The sequence below is a fragment of the Dipodomys ordii genome, unplaced genomic scaffold, assembly GCF_000151885.1.
Source record: "Dipodomys ordii isolate 6190 unplaced genomic scaffold, Dord_2.0 Scaffold43, whole genome shotgun sequence".
Lineage (NCBI taxonomy): Eukaryota > Metazoa > Chordata > Mammalia > Rodentia > Heteromyidae > Dipodomys > Dipodomys ordii.
The window spans coordinates 2736694-2755788 of record NW_012267259.1 but is presented as its reverse complement, the minus strand read 5'-3'; the positions used below and the strand labels follow the sequence as shown (position 1 = coordinate 2755788).

General features: G+C 41.0%; 1 protein-coding gene across 1 annotated transcript; it reads right to left on the bottom strand.

Annotated features, from left to right (window-relative positions):
• Positions 1-6232: 6232 nt before the first annotated feature.
• Positions 6233-18783, bottom strand: Elac1 (elaC ribonuclease Z 1). The gene is made up of 4 exons (XM_013018971.1): positions 18760-18783; positions 16298-16462; positions 10018-10485; positions 6233-7885 (listed from the first exon to the last, which is right to left on the bottom strand). The coding sequence occupies exons 2-4, from the start codon at positions 16452-16454 to the stop codon at positions 7419-7421; spliced, it is 1092 nt and encodes a 363-aa protein (XP_012874425.1). The 5' UTR covers positions 16455-16462; positions 18760-18783; the 3' UTR covers positions 6233-7418.
• Positions 18784-19095: the final 312 nt, after the last annotated feature.

Below are 19095 nucleotides of genomic sequence, written 5' to 3'. Positions count from 1 at the left end.
AAAGGAGCTCAAGCCCAGAGTTCAAGCCTCAGGTCTGTCAGTATGGGTTCAATCTTCAGCACCTCCCCCCAAAATAAACACACCACCATCAAATGGATTGTATCCTCTCTCAATTTTGTTCTAAGCAAAAATTGCTAACTACCTAACTCTTCCATCTTTTCCATTAATACCAGTATTCCAGTTATCCTTGCCTTTGAGATTCTGGAAAGTTTTCATCCCCGGCTCTGCTCCATTACACAAGACAACACTAGTTGTCAGGAAGATCAGTTTTAGGAAACAAGTGAAGCTTGCCTGTGTATCCTTGGGAAAGTCTTAGGCTATCCCCAGGGGTACGAGTCAGCTGCACTGGGACTACCACCCCAGGCTATGTATTGCCTGGCTATTTCTACAAGGTCAGCTCCTGTCCAGAATGTGTGAAGGAAATGTGGTCAGACAAACCTATCATCACTGGAAGCCACAACAATGTAGAAAACAAGAATGACCTTGGTGTCATTTGGTGTTATTGAACTCAATGTTGTTTAGCTCTGTCTGAGGCTGCCTGAACACCTGGCATGAGAGTCGGATTTTTCTAGCTAGAAAACTTGATCCCTCTACTTGCTCCTTTTATTCAATCTTGGGTGAATTTAATCTGTGTACCTGCCATGTCTACTGAGTGTATAATTAGCCAGCTGACATCTGAGCAGCAGTGATTCTCAGCTAGCTTTATTTAGGGGTGGAAATAATTTTTTCCTTTGGGGAACTTAGCCTCCCCCCAACTTCTTTATTATCCTGGATATGACAGCTTTTTAACCCTTGGAATGCATCCAGGACATAAGTACCTGAGTCTAGGTGTTGATTGAAGCCACCCTGGCCTTTTAACATCTACAGGGAATTGGTTCAACCCATCTCATCCTGCTGGTTGTTGGAAGGTCAGGGTCCTACTCCTAGCTTTCTGAACAATTCTTGGAGTCACAAGTTCTGCGGTCACCTCTGACTCCAGTTCTGTCAACTGTATGCCTTTGGGCACTGTCACCCTCTCTCCCTCCTGCTTGTCAACCAACTCATGGAATTCAGAACTCGGTCTTGATTCATGGTTTGTAGAGTGGGGGAAGAGGTCCCTAATCATGAGTCTAACAGACTTCAAAGGAAGTTTAAGGCAAGATGAGGATCTACTTCCAAGAATCAGGGCCAGTATTAAGCCAAATTTGAGGAAATGGGGAAACTGAGGATCCTTGTTTCCATTCCACACTCATATGTGGCTCAGAATAAATGAGATCTTTTTTTTTTTTTTTTTGAGTAAAGGTTCTACCACCATTCTCCTACTCTCCTGGGGCACCACACGCCTGCCTGGGGTTCACCCTCACACGCCTTCTTCCTCCCTTTGCTCTGATCCTTACACAGAGCAAGAGCCAACATTAACCTCTCTGGCAGAAAAAAAAAAATCTTTCTTCCAACTTTTTCCTTAGCTCTAGGTTTCGGTCTTCATTTCTTAAGACACCAAGCAAAATTTTTTGTTTGAAATCAAATTATACTTGGTAGGCAAGCACCCCTGTGCTATCCCCTCAGCCCTTTTTGTTTAATAAGATCTCCCATTTTTTGCCTGGGCAAGTATGAACTGCAATACTCCTATTACTGCCTCCCTTGTAGCTATGATTACAGAGGGTACAACTATACCACTAGTTTGTGAAATGGAGTCTTACTTTTTGCCCAGGCTGGTCTTGAACCACAACCCTCTGATATATCCCACCAAGCAGCTGGTTTTAAGGCATGACTGAGCCCAGTCAAGCTAGAGTTTTAAGGCTAATACTAATAATTATTTGCCTGTTAAAGAGTTACGGTCAACCATTTTTTCGTCAGTGTATGTTTAGAGATTAGGGGTACGGATTTTGATTTTAATATGGATTTAATAAGGAGAACAAGGTGTTGAATATTAACAAAATAACAGAGGACGAGAAAACGGAGCCAGTAAACACACCATTTATTGTAGTCCAGGTATGAAGCTAGACACAGTTTGCTCTTGGGATGGAAAAGAGAAAAAGTCAAATACTCACGGAGGCAAAGCAAACACGCAAACACGGAGTGCTGAGCACCTGGAAGTGAGTGCTGGTGCTGAGAGTCATGTGCACCCAGGAGTCAGGCAGGCCTCCCATGAGGCTGGGGTGGCAGAGCTGTGATTAAACCCACTCGACTAATTGGGGAGAGGCCAAGGGAACACTGCAGGCCAGGAGGCAGGCCCTGTGAAGGCTTTGTGACAACATAAAGTCTCAGCAAGGCCCATGCACTGGGGCAGCAGCATAGCTAACACTGGAATGAGGTTGAAGAGGTGGCTCAGATGTGCATCTTCAAAAAATGCCACTGAGGCTGCAGAGGGCTAGAATGAACTAGAATGTTCTAAAGACTTGTGTGGAATTGTCAACTGCCTAATGGCCTGTGTGGAGACAGGTGAGTATTGACAGCATGATTCAGATATTCTTCCTATAGTGTGCTCATGTAACTGTCATAGTGAATGAACATATATACAAATCGTTCAAAGCATCAAATGGTACTAGTGCTGTAAGGCTTACTTCTCCTTGTCCTCCAACAAAATAACAGAGCCGCTGACCTTCGGGCACGGGCCCTTGCTTCCACTTTAAAAAATTTAAATACTTTTAAGTGTATCTTAAGTTATACAAAATAATGGGTTTTAACATATTTGTATACCTACACATGATCCCTCCCCAATTTTAACTATTCATCTAGTATTCTTTCCCATTCTTCTTTTTTGAGGGAAGGGGCTGTCAGTTAACCCAGGATGCTGTACATGTTCACACTGGCTCCTACTGAGCTCCAGCCTGACCCTCCCCTTTGCTCTAAGCCTAACATGTTAAAGTGTTACTTTCCAGTTTTAGACACTGCTTACTTGCTGTTGGGGAAGAAACACCGGCTTACTCCCCTTCAACTCTCATCTTACCTGTCAAGAAGGAACATTCAAAATGTTCAAAACCCAACCAGCAATTCCCTTCTAGTAACTTCCATGTAAGAAAAATGCTCACTTGTTCATTGCCTGGAAAACCCATCAATATGTAAGAACAGAGCCAGCCCATTTCACTATAAAGTTATATCATTGTTAGGAGAAAAGTGAACCTTCGCTGTATATTTGTCATGGACTTATTTGAAAAAGTGAGAATTTTCATCCCAAATTACCCATTTTTAAACCAGGCATATGAATATGAAGTCAGTAATTATATGTTAGTTGAAAGATATAATAAAACTAATTTGTACTAGGAATGACAATGAATCTTCTTAGAATTTTATTTATTTTTATTTTTTGTAGTATTAGGGAATTAGTACTGGAACTCAGAGTCTCAGATGCTAAGCAGATGCTCTATCTCTAGCCCCAACATTATCTTTATAGGATCTTCCTGGAAAAGGTTAATGCTGGGCAGGGTAATGCATGCCTGTAATCCCAGCACTTGAGAAGCCTCCTGCTGAGGTAGGAGGATCTCCAGTTTGAGAAGCTCCAGTCTATGAAAATAAATTTAAAAGATTTCTTAAGTGATGACATATAGCCAATCAAAAAGGTTAAATATACTATATAGAACAGAGTTACATGACATCATGAAATTCATGGCTTTCAGAGAGTATTTAATGCTATGGGAAAATCCTCAAATGAAAAAATAGTTGAGGAAGGTTAGTCTACATATAAAAATACTCGTATAGACATGTATACACATACATGTATGTGCAAGTATATGTAAGGTATTTGTAGACATCACAATTTCAGTATGTTAAAAAAAAAGACTTTTTTTCTCCTAGCTGGTCTGCCACTCATATACCTCAGAATCACCTAAGGAGCTTATTAAAATATGGATTCAAAGGCTAAGCACAGTGGCTTATACTTGTAATCCTAGCTACTCAGGAGGCCGAGATGGGAAGGATCAAGGCTCAAGGTCAGCCTATACAAACTACTAGCAAGACTTCACGTTTGGATCAACAAGCTGTGTGAGTTGGTCTATGATCTCGGCTATGCAACAGGCCAGAGGTAGGAGGATCAGCATCTGAGGATAGCTCCAGGGAAAAAATCCAAGACTTTAGCAGTAAAATAAAGCAAAAAAGCTTGAGGACATCGCTCTAGTGATAGGGTGCCAGTCCAGCAAGGCTCTGAGTTCAAATCTCAATACTGCCCCAAATGCTGAGTTTCAGGTTCCACCCTGGCCTAGTGACCTAGTTCTTAGGAAGAAGAAGGGTCTCTGTCCACCCACCTCATACTCAGTCCTCAGTCTGAGGACCAATGGACCAGAAGTAGATGCTTTTAGGGTGATTGAGTCAGGAACAACTGTCTTCTTTTCTTGAATCTTAAGGAATTCCCTAAGGAAATACTGAGCAAACTGCTATTACGAGTCAATCAATGTTCATTAAAAGTACTTTAGTGAGGCATGAATATTAGAAAATGCAGTCAATACTGAAGCCACTGAGGAAAATCTAAACAATTTTTGAAAATGTAAAATGCATATTTAAAAAATCTGCAACAACTAGGTACCTATAAATTCTTGACAACTCAAAGTCTATTTAGGATAAAGAAAGCACTTAGATGAGTAAATTATTACCTGAATAAATTGTGCAAGTGAAACATACAAATAAACTTGGTAGTATAAGGCTAGATTTTTGCGGTGTTTCACGATGTTCCTTAGGAAAAGGAGCATTCAGTAATCAAACAGGCTTGGGTACAGTCCACATTAGATCCTGTACCTTTTAGTCATTCAGCTTGAGTGGATCACAGGTTCTGAGAAGTTGAATATAAGCTTCATTTGGAATTCTAGCTTCACAAATCCTTTCATTAAAAACAAATTGTATGGAGGAAGAAGGGTGAGCAAATATGGTTATTATATTCGATATACATTATGTAAAACTGAACTACAGAACTTGAGGGTAGAGATGGGAGGGAGAAAATGGGGGAGAATGATGGAAGGGGTGACACTGATCAAGATGCATTGTACTCATAACCTACTTTGTAGAATTGTAACCTCTTTGTACATCTACTTAACTAAAAATTAACTGACTCAACAGCTCCACTCCTTCCCATGGTCTTTCCACATTTATACAGAGCCTGAGTCTAAGAGATTAGCTCAAACCAGCTACCAAAAAACACTAAAAAAAAGAGCAAAAACTGGGTGTCAGGCTGTAAGATCAGAACGCCTTGGCTTATTTATCTGTTTCTACGTCTAGACTGTGAGCTCAGGTATGTGGCTAGAAATGTGTGTGGTTTTTGTCCACTTGGTTATATACTGTACCAACATAACAAAGCTCAACACTTGGCACTCAGTGAATCCACAGTACCAAGCAGGTGGTTTAAAGTTCTGACAAGTACAATGATGCAATGAGCACTGCATTACTCACTGCAGTGTGCACATATAGTACCTTCTCTTTTCATTCAAAAAACCATTTCTGACTGGATGGACAAGTCTAAGAATGTAGAGGTGACTGAAACATGGTTCCAACCCTATTGAACTACATGAATGGAAAAAAACAGTTCTAGCTATTACCTCGTATACATATTTGGGTACACAGTAGTTATTGAATTAATGCTTATTTAAATTAAGTTTGGAAACAAAGATATACTTCGATTCTGGTCAAGCTTGAGCACTTTAGGGGTAAGAATTAGTTTAGAATGAGAATCTAGCCACTCTGGAGGCCACACCACAGTGACTGAGAACTTAAGCAAACTGAACTATCTGACTATCACTGCTGTGCAGCCTCTCCAACTAGAAGAAAGCAGACATTCTGATCAGTGAAACCCTAGAAATGAAAGGAATTTTAGTGTCCACTGTGCCACATAGTATAATTTTGTCTAGGTTGTTGTGAGGTTAGGAGTAGGAATGAGAGAGTCTCAAGAGCTGGTGGCCTCTGTACCGCTGCGCTCCTTGTATACACTCTCATTGATCTTCACAACAATCCTATGAAGTAGGTTTTATTATTTTTCCAATTTTTGAGATGAAAGAGGTAAAGAAACTAAGAGTGAAGAGTAAACTGCTCCAGACTTCAGAGAGGTACCATATAAAGTACAGACACTGGAATCAAGTATTTCTGATACCAAAGCCAGTTTCTTTTTTCCTTTTTCTTTTGCCAGTCCTGGGGCTTCAACTCAGGGCCTGGGCACTGTCTCTCTGCTTCCTTTGCCCAAGGCAAGCATTCTACCACTTGAGTCACAGCTCCACTTTGGCTTTTTCTGTTTATGTGGTACTAAGGAATTGAAGCCAGGGCTTCATGCATGCTAGATAAGCATTCTACCACTAAGCCACATTCCCAGCCCCAAAACCAGTTTCTTAAGCATTACAAGTACTGCCATTTAAAAAATGTTGCAGGGCACTAGCCCTGTCCCAGGGGAGCACACAGCGTTAACACTTCCCCAAACCAGTGTGAGGAAGGAGCCTTTTGAATGCATCAGCATGCTATACTAGCTTTTCAGAGAACACATTCTGGGAAATACAACAACGGTAAACAAAAGAACAAAGAATTATTAAAGAGACACGTAAATTAAACCTGTTTGATACAACTTTTTGCGTTCACATTCATAAACTTCACTTGATGACTCATACCTTGAAACATTTGACATGGTATTTCAATTCTCAAGTATCCACGCTTTAAGATCCACTGTAGAATTTGATTTATGTAGTAATTCAACTCATTATGTCACTAACTTTGGTAAGGTATATTGACATTGGAGTGTAAGTTTTAATTTGAATATCTCAACAGGCCTGCTATTTGCAATTTGGGAGGAGCTAAATCTTTACTGTACAAACCAGCTAGTAGTTTGTACAGCAGTACCACCACCACCACCCCTTGGGTCACTGTGACCAGGAAATGTCTCCACTGCTGCCAGATTCCTAAAGAGAGCACCCATCTGAGAAGCACAGGTTAAGAACCACCAGGAAGTTCACAAAAATACTAAGATAAACATCGAATTCAACCATGTAGTCAGTATTCCAGCAAAGCCATTGTCAAACTACTAGAGATACAGCATGTACAGTATCTCATTACACTTTTCTCTCTGCTGTTAATTATACGAACAGATTTAACACAAACTACCAAAATAACATTTTTAGTTAAGACAGCCAGGTCCTGGACACATGGCCAATAAGAGCAATAAAGTTGGGCAGAAGCTAAGCCCAGGATTGCACAGAATACTGGCTGCTATCTGTGATAGTAGCTAAAAGAGGGAAGTAAAAATGTACCATTTTGTCAAATCTATCATTTTGCACTTTACGAAGGGTGCTGGATTTTTTTCATCTGTTCCCTCTCCTTACCGAGTCAGTTCAGCAATGCAGCTCAATCCTTTCAGGATTATTAAGACCCAGATAGATACTCAGACCAACACACACACACACACACAAAAACCAAACCAAAAATCTGGTTGGTAACACATTCACAGACATGGCAACATACATTTAGGAACGCTGGTTTCATTTCTTGATTGGAATGCCAATCACCATAAAATCTTCCGCTAGAGTTACTTCTTGGAGATCTAATATTGACTCTGCTTGCTTCTTCAGCTCTGCAATGCCATCTGCTTCTCCTTCTCTGGCCAAGGCAACTGGTTTGTACCTCTGACTGAAGTGAGTCAGAACGAGCCTCTTTGCCCGGCACAGCTTTGCAAACGTTGCTGCCATCTGGGGGGTGCTGTGGCCATGCTCCTTTGCCTTGTCCATTTGGGCATCATCCAGGGTCGCCTCGTGAATCAACAAGTCTGCTTCTAAGCACAGCTTCATGCCTCCATCACCCACAACCCCACAACAGTCACCCAATATGCAGATTTTTCTCCCAACAATAGGCTTTTTTAACACATCTTGAGGAGAAATTGTAACCCCATTTTCTAGAACCACAGAAATTCCATTTTTCAGCTTTCCATAGGCAGGGCCTGGAGGAACACCTAATGATGAAAGCAGGTAACATTACATCATGTGTAAGGAACTGATGACTTTTTAAAAGTCTATTTTAACAGCACAGCAACAGCATATGATTCCTTTCACAGTTGTTATACATGTTTTGCTATTTGTAAATAACTTGAGATATTTGTATGTGTTCATTACTGATTTTAATAATGGCTTTACATTTAATGAGCATGTCAAGTGACATATAAGCTTCCAAATCTTACTAAGACCTTACTACAGCCAAGATACAAACTCTGCATGGCAGTGACAGTTTTTGAGGCTACTTTATTCAATAGGCTCATCTATGGGTAAAATTAAAGAACACGTCTAAATAATAACGCAATCAATACATAGGCAAAACCAATACCTATGAACTATCTTTTTAAGAAACTTGTTAGAAAAGACTGTTGGGATGGCAAGATCAAGAAGCCTTTCAGGCAATCACATGTGACTGGTGGGTAGAAGCAACTCCATATTTACCAAGCTGGGCCTCAACCTTACTTTAATATCTGATCATCACTCTGGACAATACTTACAAAAATATTACATGATCACTAATTCCAATACAGATCCTGTTTAAACTTCCCAAGCAGAATAGAATTTCCACAAGCTTTTAGATAAGAAAAACACCTTTGTCCTTAGACAATACTATATAGCATCTTAGTTTGGTAGAGCAAGAGACTGCATAAAGAATAGAAAAATAATTCATATTTTTTATAGGTAGAGCCATCCTCTGCCAAGGGAGGTAGCAATGCTGGAAATGGGATGACTGTTCTGTTAGTGAGAGGAGCTGAGAACCCCTCATGCACAACGGCGGGAAGCCTCTAAGGGGCCCAGGCCCATCTCTGTGCTTCTTCCCCATAGTATTAGATTACATATTCAACTATGGGTAAAACTAGTGGAAATGCTGTGTTCTAAACACCAAATTAATTTGAATGAGTAGGAAAGAAGATGGGGAGGGGGAGTGACGGAAACCTGGAAGTAGTTGGCTGTAGCTGTAAGGAGAAGAATTAATAGCAAAAACTCCTTGTAGCAAAAACTAATGATGTCACTGAAAACATACCTTACGGCTCTGCCTGATGGTACAAACTTCTAATCCTAGCCCAGGGAGGCTGAGACAGGAGGATGGTGAGTTCGAGGCCAGCTTGGGCTATATAGCAAGACTATCTCAAAAAAACAAAACCTGTATGGAAATGAACTCTAGGAAATAAAACAAGAGGTTTTTTTTTCTGTTTTTATTTTCTTTCATTTATGTTCTATATGTTCATTCTTAATGTCTCTGGGAGTATAAGGGGAGGCACAGAAATAGAGAAACAAAAGTAAACAAATGCAGCAATGATACTCACTAGACACTGTATTGAAAATGAACTACATAACTTGTGGGTGGGATGAGAGGGAAAACTGGAAGAGTGAGGGACAGGCTAACATTGACCAAAAAGAAATGCACTCTTTACTGACTTATGTAACTGTAACCCCTCTGTAGATCACATTTTTTTTTGGGGGGTGTTCGGTCGTGGGGCCTGAACTCTGGGCCTGGGCACTGTCCCTCAGCTCTTCAGCTCAAGGCTAGCGCTCTACCACTTGAGCCACAGCGCCACTTCCGGCTTTTTGCTTATGTGGTGCTGAGGAATCGAATCCAGGGCCTCAGGCATGCAAGGCAAGCGCTCTACCACTGAGCCACCTTCCCAGCCCCAGATCACCTTTATAATAACCATAAAAAAAACTAAAAAAAAAAAATCTTCCATAGGAAGATGTGAAGGCTAAAAGTATAGCTCACTGGCAGACTAGCACATGGGATGCCCTAGATTCAATCTATAGCAGGGTCAACAAAAAACCATAAAGATAAATCCTAGATCTAAAACTATCATCGTCATCTCACCCCTACCCCCAAATCACCTTGCTGACCAAACCAGTGAATCTAAGAAGCTGAAGTGAGAAATATTCAAAACATAGTTGGCTTTGGTTCCAAATAGCATTTTTGACCCATAGGATTCCCCTTAAAAAGAAAACTTTAGGCAAAGGAAGTACAGAAATTGTCTGTTTTACGTCTGAGATTAAAGGAAGGTTATTGTGATCTTGCTAATGGCTTAATTAAAACAGCCCAGATGATGAGAGGGTTAAAAACACTTACCAAGGTCTTTCAGCTTCTGTGCATTGAGTTTACCTGGGCGTTTCTTTTCCACAACTGAAAACCCAAAGGAAGGAATTCTGTGGAAGAGGCGGAATGCTTTTACAACAAACTGTTCATCATCAACCAGAAGGTAGGAGTTTTCTTCAGAGTCTAACAGGATAGTTCTTCCTTGTCCTTCTTTGGGAGAACCATCTGCTTTATCCACATATGAAAATTCTTTCAGTTCTTCTGGAGGACACTGATCGGCAGTTGGCACCAGCTCATGGACCACATAAGGAAAGACCAGCTCAGTATGAGAGAGCTCCATGGTGCGCGAGATGAAGTCCCGAAGCCCTACAGGGCCGTAGATTTCAATAGGCTGTTTAGTGGCAGTAGAGCCACTCTGCAGGCTGATTGTGCAGAGGAGGCCAGGAAGGCCAAAAAAGTGGTCTCCATGGAGGTGCGTGATAAAGATCTTGGTGATTCTCCCTTTCGATTGAGACAAAGAGACAGTAAGTTTTCAGAAATGAAAATGGAGACAAAGCTATTTGAAACAAGCCTAGCAACTCCTATAAAGAGTAGAAAAGTGAATATAAGTTCTGTCTACTGCCATGAGCTTATTTTACATTTTGCTGCAATATTCCAGAAGCAAGAGACAGGCTTAATTTCACTGGATGGTCTTAAGTGGGAAATAACATTTTCATAAAATATCTTTAAATTACATCATTTTATAGTTTTCCCAGTATTTCTGACATATTTTTTCACTTAAAAAAAAGAGGTCTTAGCCAGGTGCCAGTGGTTCATGCTTGTAATCCTGGCTACACAAAAGACTGAGATCTGAGGATCATGGATTAAAGCAGGCAGAAAAATTCATGAGACTCCAATAGAATACTTTTTTTTTAACAAAAGCTGGGAGTGGAACAATGACTCAAGTGGTAGAGCACTAGCCTTGAGCAGAAAGAATCCGAAGGACACCACACACACACACACACACACACACACACACGCACGCACGCACATGCACACATACATACACACACACACATGAAATATAAAAGAAAATAATTTATCTAGCTAAATGGAACAACTATCAAAAGCTTCTGACAATTACACTGCTCCCTCTGAGAACAGCAAACCAAATGTTCTATAGACTCCAAGTGACTATACCATGGCCTGAACCCCCAAACTGCCTTTTAGGGAATCCTCACTGGATAGTGATTAACTAACCAAATCAGATTCTGTCAATGAGGTTTCAGGGAAGGAGAAGGACAAGGGAGAGAAGGGGGAGGAAAGAAAAGAAAAAAAGGTAGCAGTGGAATGGATAACAAACAAGGAAAAGGCAAGCAACAGATCGCAGATGCAGACTGGGGCAGATCCCCCAGGGTACAAGGTAAGGACACTTGGGCCCACTCTTCTCTTACTTTCAGTCTAAACACACCAGCTTTTTCATACACAAGGGCTTGGGTTACGACTTAAATTAGCCAATGGTAAAGTCAATTTACTGCTGGTATGTGGCAGGATGCCACATCAGCATTTTCTAAGATGCACCATAGGCATTTTGAAAGTAACAATCACAACTAGCACACTAAGTATCTGATACCATCAAAGAACAGAAGCAGTTACCAATACCATAAAGAACAGGGCAGTTTACTACAACGTGATTCAACCTATGGCAGAATTGTTCTTAAAGGAACGGGGGAGCAGAGAACAAAGGATTCGACAGAGGCTGATTTGGGACCTTGAGCATCCCCAAGACATGCTCTCTCATTCTAAAAGTTTTCTTAATATATTCCTTTTCTCTTTTTAGTCTTTGGTTTTTTGTCAATTCATGAATTTCTTTTTGAATTTGAGAATCCTTTCATTTCCTCCTTTCCCCTGATCAAACCATCTCAGAGACCTGAAGTCTCTGCAGATAATGGGACTACAACAGCTGCTGAGTTCAGTTCACACATTAGCCTCAAAACCTACACACCACACTTTCTGAGCCCTCTCCCTATCTACTCCAAAACAAAGTCAAAGCTGAATATCAAAACAAGTCTGGGAACCTAAATCACAAAGGGAAATGAAGTAAGTGAAAAATTGCTTCCCACAGTTATCACAGTTTCAGAAAAGACAAACATTGCATTTTTCCAAGAAACTTGATTTCAGAGAGAATGAAAAACAACCACAGTTATCAAAGGTATGAGGAAGGGTCAAGGAAGAGAGAAAAACACATGTGTTCCCTTTCCCTTGAGAACAAGGAAGAGATGGAGAAACATACTGCCCACATAGGAGTGGGATGCTAAGCATCCTCTAAAAATAACAATGCAGTCATACTCTTGCCATAGGGAAAGGTCAGTGATAGGCTGTACATATGCACTCTTCAGCTGAAAATAAAAAAACAGGCTACACCAGATACAATGTGATTCTATTTAGACAAAGTTACTCACACATACACAAATACTCCCATCCCCCCATCACTGTGTCTAGACGTATAGAAAATGTACCTACAGAGCCAGTACCTGTGGCTCACACCTGTAATCCTAACTCAGGAGGCAAAGATCTGAGGATAACCATTTGACGGCAGTTGGAACAGAAAAGTCTGTAAGACTCTTATTTCCAATTATCAAGCAAAAAGCTGGAACTGTAGGCATGGCTCAGCCCTTACTGAGAAAGGGAGGCCTTGAGTTCAAGCCCCAAACTAACCAACCAACCAAACAAACAAAAAGAAATAAACTTACAAGAAAACAATTTAGGCTTTTCTTATACCATTTTGGTTTGTTTACACCTCTATAATTATTTTTCATATATACTGTGTGTGCACACACACGCATGCATGTGCACACCAGTCCTAGGGCTTGAAGCCAGCTTGGATACTGTCCCTTAGTGTTTTCTGCTAAAGGATGGCACTCTACTATTTGAGCCACAGCTCCACTTCCAGCATTTTTGGTGCTTAATTGACGATAAGAATCTCATGAACTTTCCTGCCCAGGATAGCTTTGAACCATGGTCCTCTAATCTCAGCCTCCAAAGTAGCAAGCATTACAGGCATGAGCCACTGGTGACCAGATATTTACATACTTTTAAAAGTATGTTTTATGACAGGCACTGGTAATTCACACATGTAATCCTAACTTCAGGAGGCTGAGATTTGAGGATCACAGTTCTAAGCCAGGCCAGGCAGGAAAGTCTGTGAGACTCTTATCTCAGAAAAACTACTCAGAAAAAGCCAGAAGTGGTGTTGTGGCAAGGGGTAGAGTGCTAGCCTTGAGTACAAAGAGGCTCAAGGACAGTGCCCAGGCCTAGTTCAAGTCCCAGGATTACAAAAAAATAAAAATTAAAAAATTAAAATACATACATTTTATACCATCAATTAGTTGGAGAAGGAGGTTACACTCTGATATATCCATATACTGACCTTGATCATATTCAGCCCCTCCATCACTCTCCCTCTTCCCAAACCAATCTCAACAAGCTTCATAGCTCCATTTTTGTCATGTATCTCAACTATTTTTTGACCCCCACTGGTATGCCCATCTGACAGGAACTATTTCATGTTTCTATCCATTATTTTTAGTGTATGCTAATTGTAAAAAGATGGTTTTTTTGGAGGGGGGGTCAGTTGTGGGGCCTGAACTCTGGGCCTGGGTGCTGTCCCTCAGCAATTCAGCTCAAGGTTAGTACTCTACCACAGCACCACTTCTGACCTTTTCTGTTTATGTGGTGCTGAGGAATCGAACCCAGGGCCTCATGCATGCAAGGCAAGCACTCTACCACTGAGCCACCTTCCCAGCCCTGTTTGTTTTTTTTGTTGGTTGTGGCGCTTGAACTCTGGGCCTGGGCACCGTCCCTGAGCTCTTCAGCTCAAGGTGAACACTCTACCACTTGAGCCACAGCGCCACTTCTGGCTTTTTCTGAGTAGTTAACTGAGATAAGAGTCTCACAGACTTTCTTGCCTGGGCTCACTGTGAACCATGATCCTCATATCTCAGCCTCCTAAGTAGCTAGGATTACAGGCGTGAGCCACCAGTGCCCGGCTGTAAAAAGGGGTTTTACCCATAGAGTCTCACACATGCATATACAGCTTTTTGCTGTTGTTTTTCCTGTGCCAGTCTTGGGGCTTCAACTCGGGATTTAGGTGCTGTCCTTGAGCTTTTATGCTCAAGGTTCGCATTTTATCACTTAAGCTATGGCTCCACTTTCAGCTTTTTGGTGATTAATTAGAGATAAAGAATCTCATGACTTTTCCTGCCTGCGCTGGCTTTGAATCACAATCTTCAGATCTCAGCCTCCTGAGTAGCTAGGATTACAGGTATGAGCCACCAGTGCTCAGCCTTATACAGTATTTTAATAAGATTAACTCCCTGGCTCATCTTCACTTTCTTCATCTCCCATCCCTAATATTCAACAGGTCTCAGTAAGTTTCATTTTGCCATCTTTGCTCAGATTCAATATACTGTTTACTCTCTAACATTTTCTCCTTACCTTGTACTACCCTCAAATGGTCCCACAATTACAAAACATGTTCTATATATCATATACCTTTTAATATAATTTTAAAATTCCTTACATTATTTCATTTTTGGTGCTAGAAACTGAACCCAGGGCTTCACAGATCCCAAGCACACATTCCACTACTCAGCTATAACCCCATTCCCATTTAGACATTTGTATAATCATGTTAAAATCGTACTATTAAACAGCAGGACTAAGGATGAACTCATGCAACAATGATACTCACTTGACACTATGTTGGAAATGAACTATACAACTCAGGGGGGAAGGGAATAGAAAGGGGTAAGCAGGAGAAAATGAAAAGGGGGTAGCAGTGTTTAAAAAGAAATGTATTCATTACCTTACTTATCTAACTGCAACCTCTCAGCTCATCACCTTTACAAGATACTTTTAAAAAATCGTACTTTTGTGATACTTCAAATAATTACTTTATAGTCATTTTGTTTCCTTTTATGTCTTTTGTTCTTGATGCTAGAGATGGAACCCAGGCCCCCTCACACATGCTAGGCACATGTCCTACCATAGTTGGTGCCCTTTTCTTCATGCTCCAAAAGTATTTGGGAAGCACCTCCAGAATTCTACTCATCATCATATATGATCAGTTTCTCTTGCTGGACAAATCCTTGCACACTAGACATATCCTTTAGTTGTCAAGTGCCCTGCTCTGAGATGAATTGTAGGAGTACTATGGCAACTACTATTTATCAAGACCCGGAAAGTCAAAGGCATTGAATGTCTTGAATGTTCCTGAATGTCTTGCCAATCTACGAACTGAACAGATTCTACGAGGAACATAAGTGATTGCTCAATATAATTTATTGTTCAAAGAGCACAGAAACAAAACTATTTAGGTACCATATTTCCAGAATCTAATGATGCTAAGAAGTTGATAAAAATAGGCTAAAATAATAGAATTACTAGAATGAAGAGATTACTTAACCCAGGGGGTTCAGAAAAGCCTCCAAAGAGGCAGACATTCAAAGAAGGAATTTTATATATTATGGATATAATATATATAACACACACTATAATTTTCATAACATCACTGCCCATCTTTTCAGAGTCTCACTACATAATCCCAGTTGGCCTTGAACTCTTCCTCCTGCCTCTGCCTCCTAAGGGAAAAGGATTACAGACATGAACTACCAACCACCACATCTAGCTCATAATACTCCTTCTAAGTAGTTTTCAGTCAAGGAAAATAAAATTTACTCTGATGATCCACTAAGGTTACGAGCTTCAGAAACAGCTGGGATTAAAATCTAGATCTGCCTGAATCTAAGCTGAGAGTTTCTACAAGTGGACTTCCCTATCTCCCAAATGCTGGCCTTGGCTCATTCCATTCCCTCTAGCTGGAACTCTTTTTGAGGAAATTTCTCCACCTTTCTCTACAATTCACAGGTAACTTCTCTGATAAACCCAAGTAGAAAGAGGGTTTCACTCTGAATAGTTACCGATTTGCTTTTGATCATGACAACTATCACCTGGTAGAAAGAAATACATGCAATTCTGCCTGGCTAGGGCAGTGTCCATTTACTAGGCCTGACATATCCCAACCCATCTCCCACTCCTAAGCCTACATAAACACATGTTCTCAATACCTACCAGAGGAGTTAAAAGCAAATAAAGAATTACAGGAAGTTCAGTGGGCATAACGAGATGCCTGAGACCCTTTGAAGTTTTGTCAGGACTCTAGGACTGAAGAATGATGCCACTGTTGGACTATTTTTGAACAACAGGCCCATGGACAGCCAAGAAAAGGGGGTGGAACAAATGCTAATCATGAGAAAGTGGAATGCACACTGACCTGCTTTAAGCTGGCTTTTCATAAGCTGTGTCTGTGTCCCCTCCCCACAGTCAAAGAGCCAGCATTCGCCCTCACACCGAAGGACCACAGCAGAGGCACCCCGGGTTGGGGATGGATATGCTGCTCCCGTCCCAAGAAATGTCACATCCATAGACATCTTCCACCCTGAAACAGAAAAATCATTGGGGATTATTTCAAGTCACTGTACCAAAAACAAATTGCTGGAGATTTGCTGTTATCAATTTTTTTGTGTGTGTGCTAAAGACTGACTCTACTGCCTTATACCTGCTGAACATATATATGTTCCACCACTCAAACCTTACGTTCCAGTTTTAACATTAAAAGGGTGAGGGGGGTGGGAAAGGGAGGCTTTAGGATTTGAACCTAGGACCTCACATATGCTAGGCATGTATTCAACCACCACGCTGCATCTCAAGCTTAAATAAAGCTAAAACTGTATGTCACGAAGCCTTACATAACTGCTCACATTTACACACACACACACACACACACACACACATATACACACACACACACACACAGAAACAGAAACAGCTAAATCTAATCCATTAAAAATTACAGTTGGCAACAGTGGCTGATGCCTATAATCCTTACTCCTTACTCAAGATTCAAAGCTAGCCCAGGCAGAAGAGAGACTCCATCTCCAAAATAATTGGTCAAAAGCTGGGGGACTGGGAATGTGGCTTAGTGGTAGAGTGCTTGCCTAGCATGTACAAAGCCCTGGGTTCTATTCCTCAGCACTAAATAAACAGAAAAACTGGAAGTGGTGCTGTGGCTCAAGTGGTAGAGTGCTAGCTTTGAGCAAAAAGAAGCTCAGGGACAGTGCTCAGGCAGAGTTCAAGCCCCAGGACTGGCAAAAACAAAACATCTAGTTATGCCCAATGAACTTCCTGTAATTCCTTATTTGCTTTTCACTCCTCTGGCAAGTATTGAGAACATGTGTTTATGTAGGCTTAGGGAGTGGCAGATGGGTTGGGTCAAGGGGTAAAGCACTAGTTAAGCAAGTAAACTGAGCATTAGGAGGCTCTGAGTTCAAACCCGGTACTGGGGAAAAAACAGCAAAGTCTTACAGCTGAGAGGCTGGGGGCTTAGTATTAGAGCACTTTCTGGCAGGCTCAAAACCATAGATTCAATCCCTAGCACTGCAAACAAACTATACTTGAATTCCAACCATCTGACACTCTCAGAAAGGTAAACCATGGAGACAGTTTTTAGATCAGTATTTGTCAATGATATGGAAGACAGAAGACCAAACAGGTGGAGAACAGGAGGTTTTCAGGGAAGCAAAACCACTGTGTACAGACATAAACATAATTACACATTGGTTAATTGTACAACACAATGACATAAGCTTTAATTAAGTGTGTCGATATTGGCTTGTCAACTTTTACCCCACTAATCCAAGATGTTCGCAATGTCATTCAGTGGTAGAGAACTTGCCTAGCATTCACAAGCCCCTGGATTCTATCCTCAGCACTGGGGAAAAATATCAGAATGTCTCTCTCTACATAATATATATATGTGTATTATATATACATATACATATATGTATATATAATACATTGGAGATGGGAAACCCTTGTGAAGGTAAAAGTGCCATTTATATAAAAGTCGAAGGACAAAAACCTAACAGTGGACTGGGCATTCATATATTCCTAGCAATTTAGGAAACTGAAATCTGAGGATCAGGTTCAAAGCCAGCCTGAGCAAAAAAGCCAATGAGATTTTCATCTCTAACCAGCAAAAAGCCAGAAGTACAGCAGTGCCCCAAGTGGTAGAGTGCTAGCTTTGAGTGAAAAGGCCAAGCAAATGCACAAAGCCCAGAATTCAAGTTCCAGCATTGGCACATGCCCACAAAAACATACTAGCTGGAAAAATTATTTGTACTCCTTATGACAAGGAATTAATATTCCTTAAAAAGTTTATGCAAAAGGGATTGGAAATGTGGCTCAGAGCATTAGCCAATGAGCAAATGCTTCAAGTACTGAGTCAAGTCCCAGTCTTGGACCAAAAAAAGTTTATGCAAAGGCATTCAGGAAACAACAAAAAAAGCCAGTTTGCTGACAACTATAATCCTAGCTATTCTGGATGCTGAGATCTGAGTACTCATTGAGGTTTGGAGCCACCCTGGGGACAGCAGACAAATCTATGAGACTCCTATCTGCAATTAACCAGCAAAGTTAGAACTAGAGGCATGGCTCAAGTGGTAAAGGGCCTAGAGCAAAAAATGCCAAAGAATGAGGATCTGAGTCCAAGTTCTACTACCAGCATTAAAGAAATGATGTAAGCCAGGCACCGGTGGCTCACACCTATAATCTTTGCTACTCAAGAGGATCACAGTTCAAAGCCAGCCCAGGCAGGAAAGTCTATGAGACTCTTATCTCCAGTTAACCACCGGAAAACTGGAAGTGGTACTATGGCTCAGGTGGTAGAGTGCTCACCTTGAGCTGAAGAGCTCAGGGACAGTGCCCAGGCCCAGAGTTCAAGTCTCACATCTGACAAAAACACAAACAAAAAAAATGATGTAAAAAGAAAATAGAAAATGTGTCGAATGACAGAAGAAATCAAATGGCCAATAATTATAAAAAGTGGTCAGTTCTTAGGTATTTAGAAGAGACACCATTTCTTACACACCAGCTGGCTAATGTAAATGAAGTACTATTAGCCAGTACTACCCACCTTGAAGAGAAATCAGCAAATGTATGCTCTCAAAAGCTACTAATGGGGAGGTGTGACTATGTCCTGGGAGAATAATTTGGTATTAAGTATCACTAATG

Excerpts from the sequence above, each read along its gene's own strand:
- Elac1 (XM_013018971.1), bottom strand. The coding sequence starts at position 16,454 with ATGTCTATGGATGTGACATTTCTTGGGACGGGAGCAGCATATCCATCC. Across the intron at positions 10,486-16,297 it reads GAAAAGCCAGCTTAAAGCAG|GGAGAATCACCAAGATCTTT; the intron begins GTCAGTGTGCAT and ends CTCAATCGAAAG. Across the intron at positions 7,886-10,017 it reads ACAGAAGCTGAAAGACCTTG|GTGTTCCTCCAGGCCCTGCC; the intron begins GTAAGTGTTTTT and ends TTTCATCATTAG.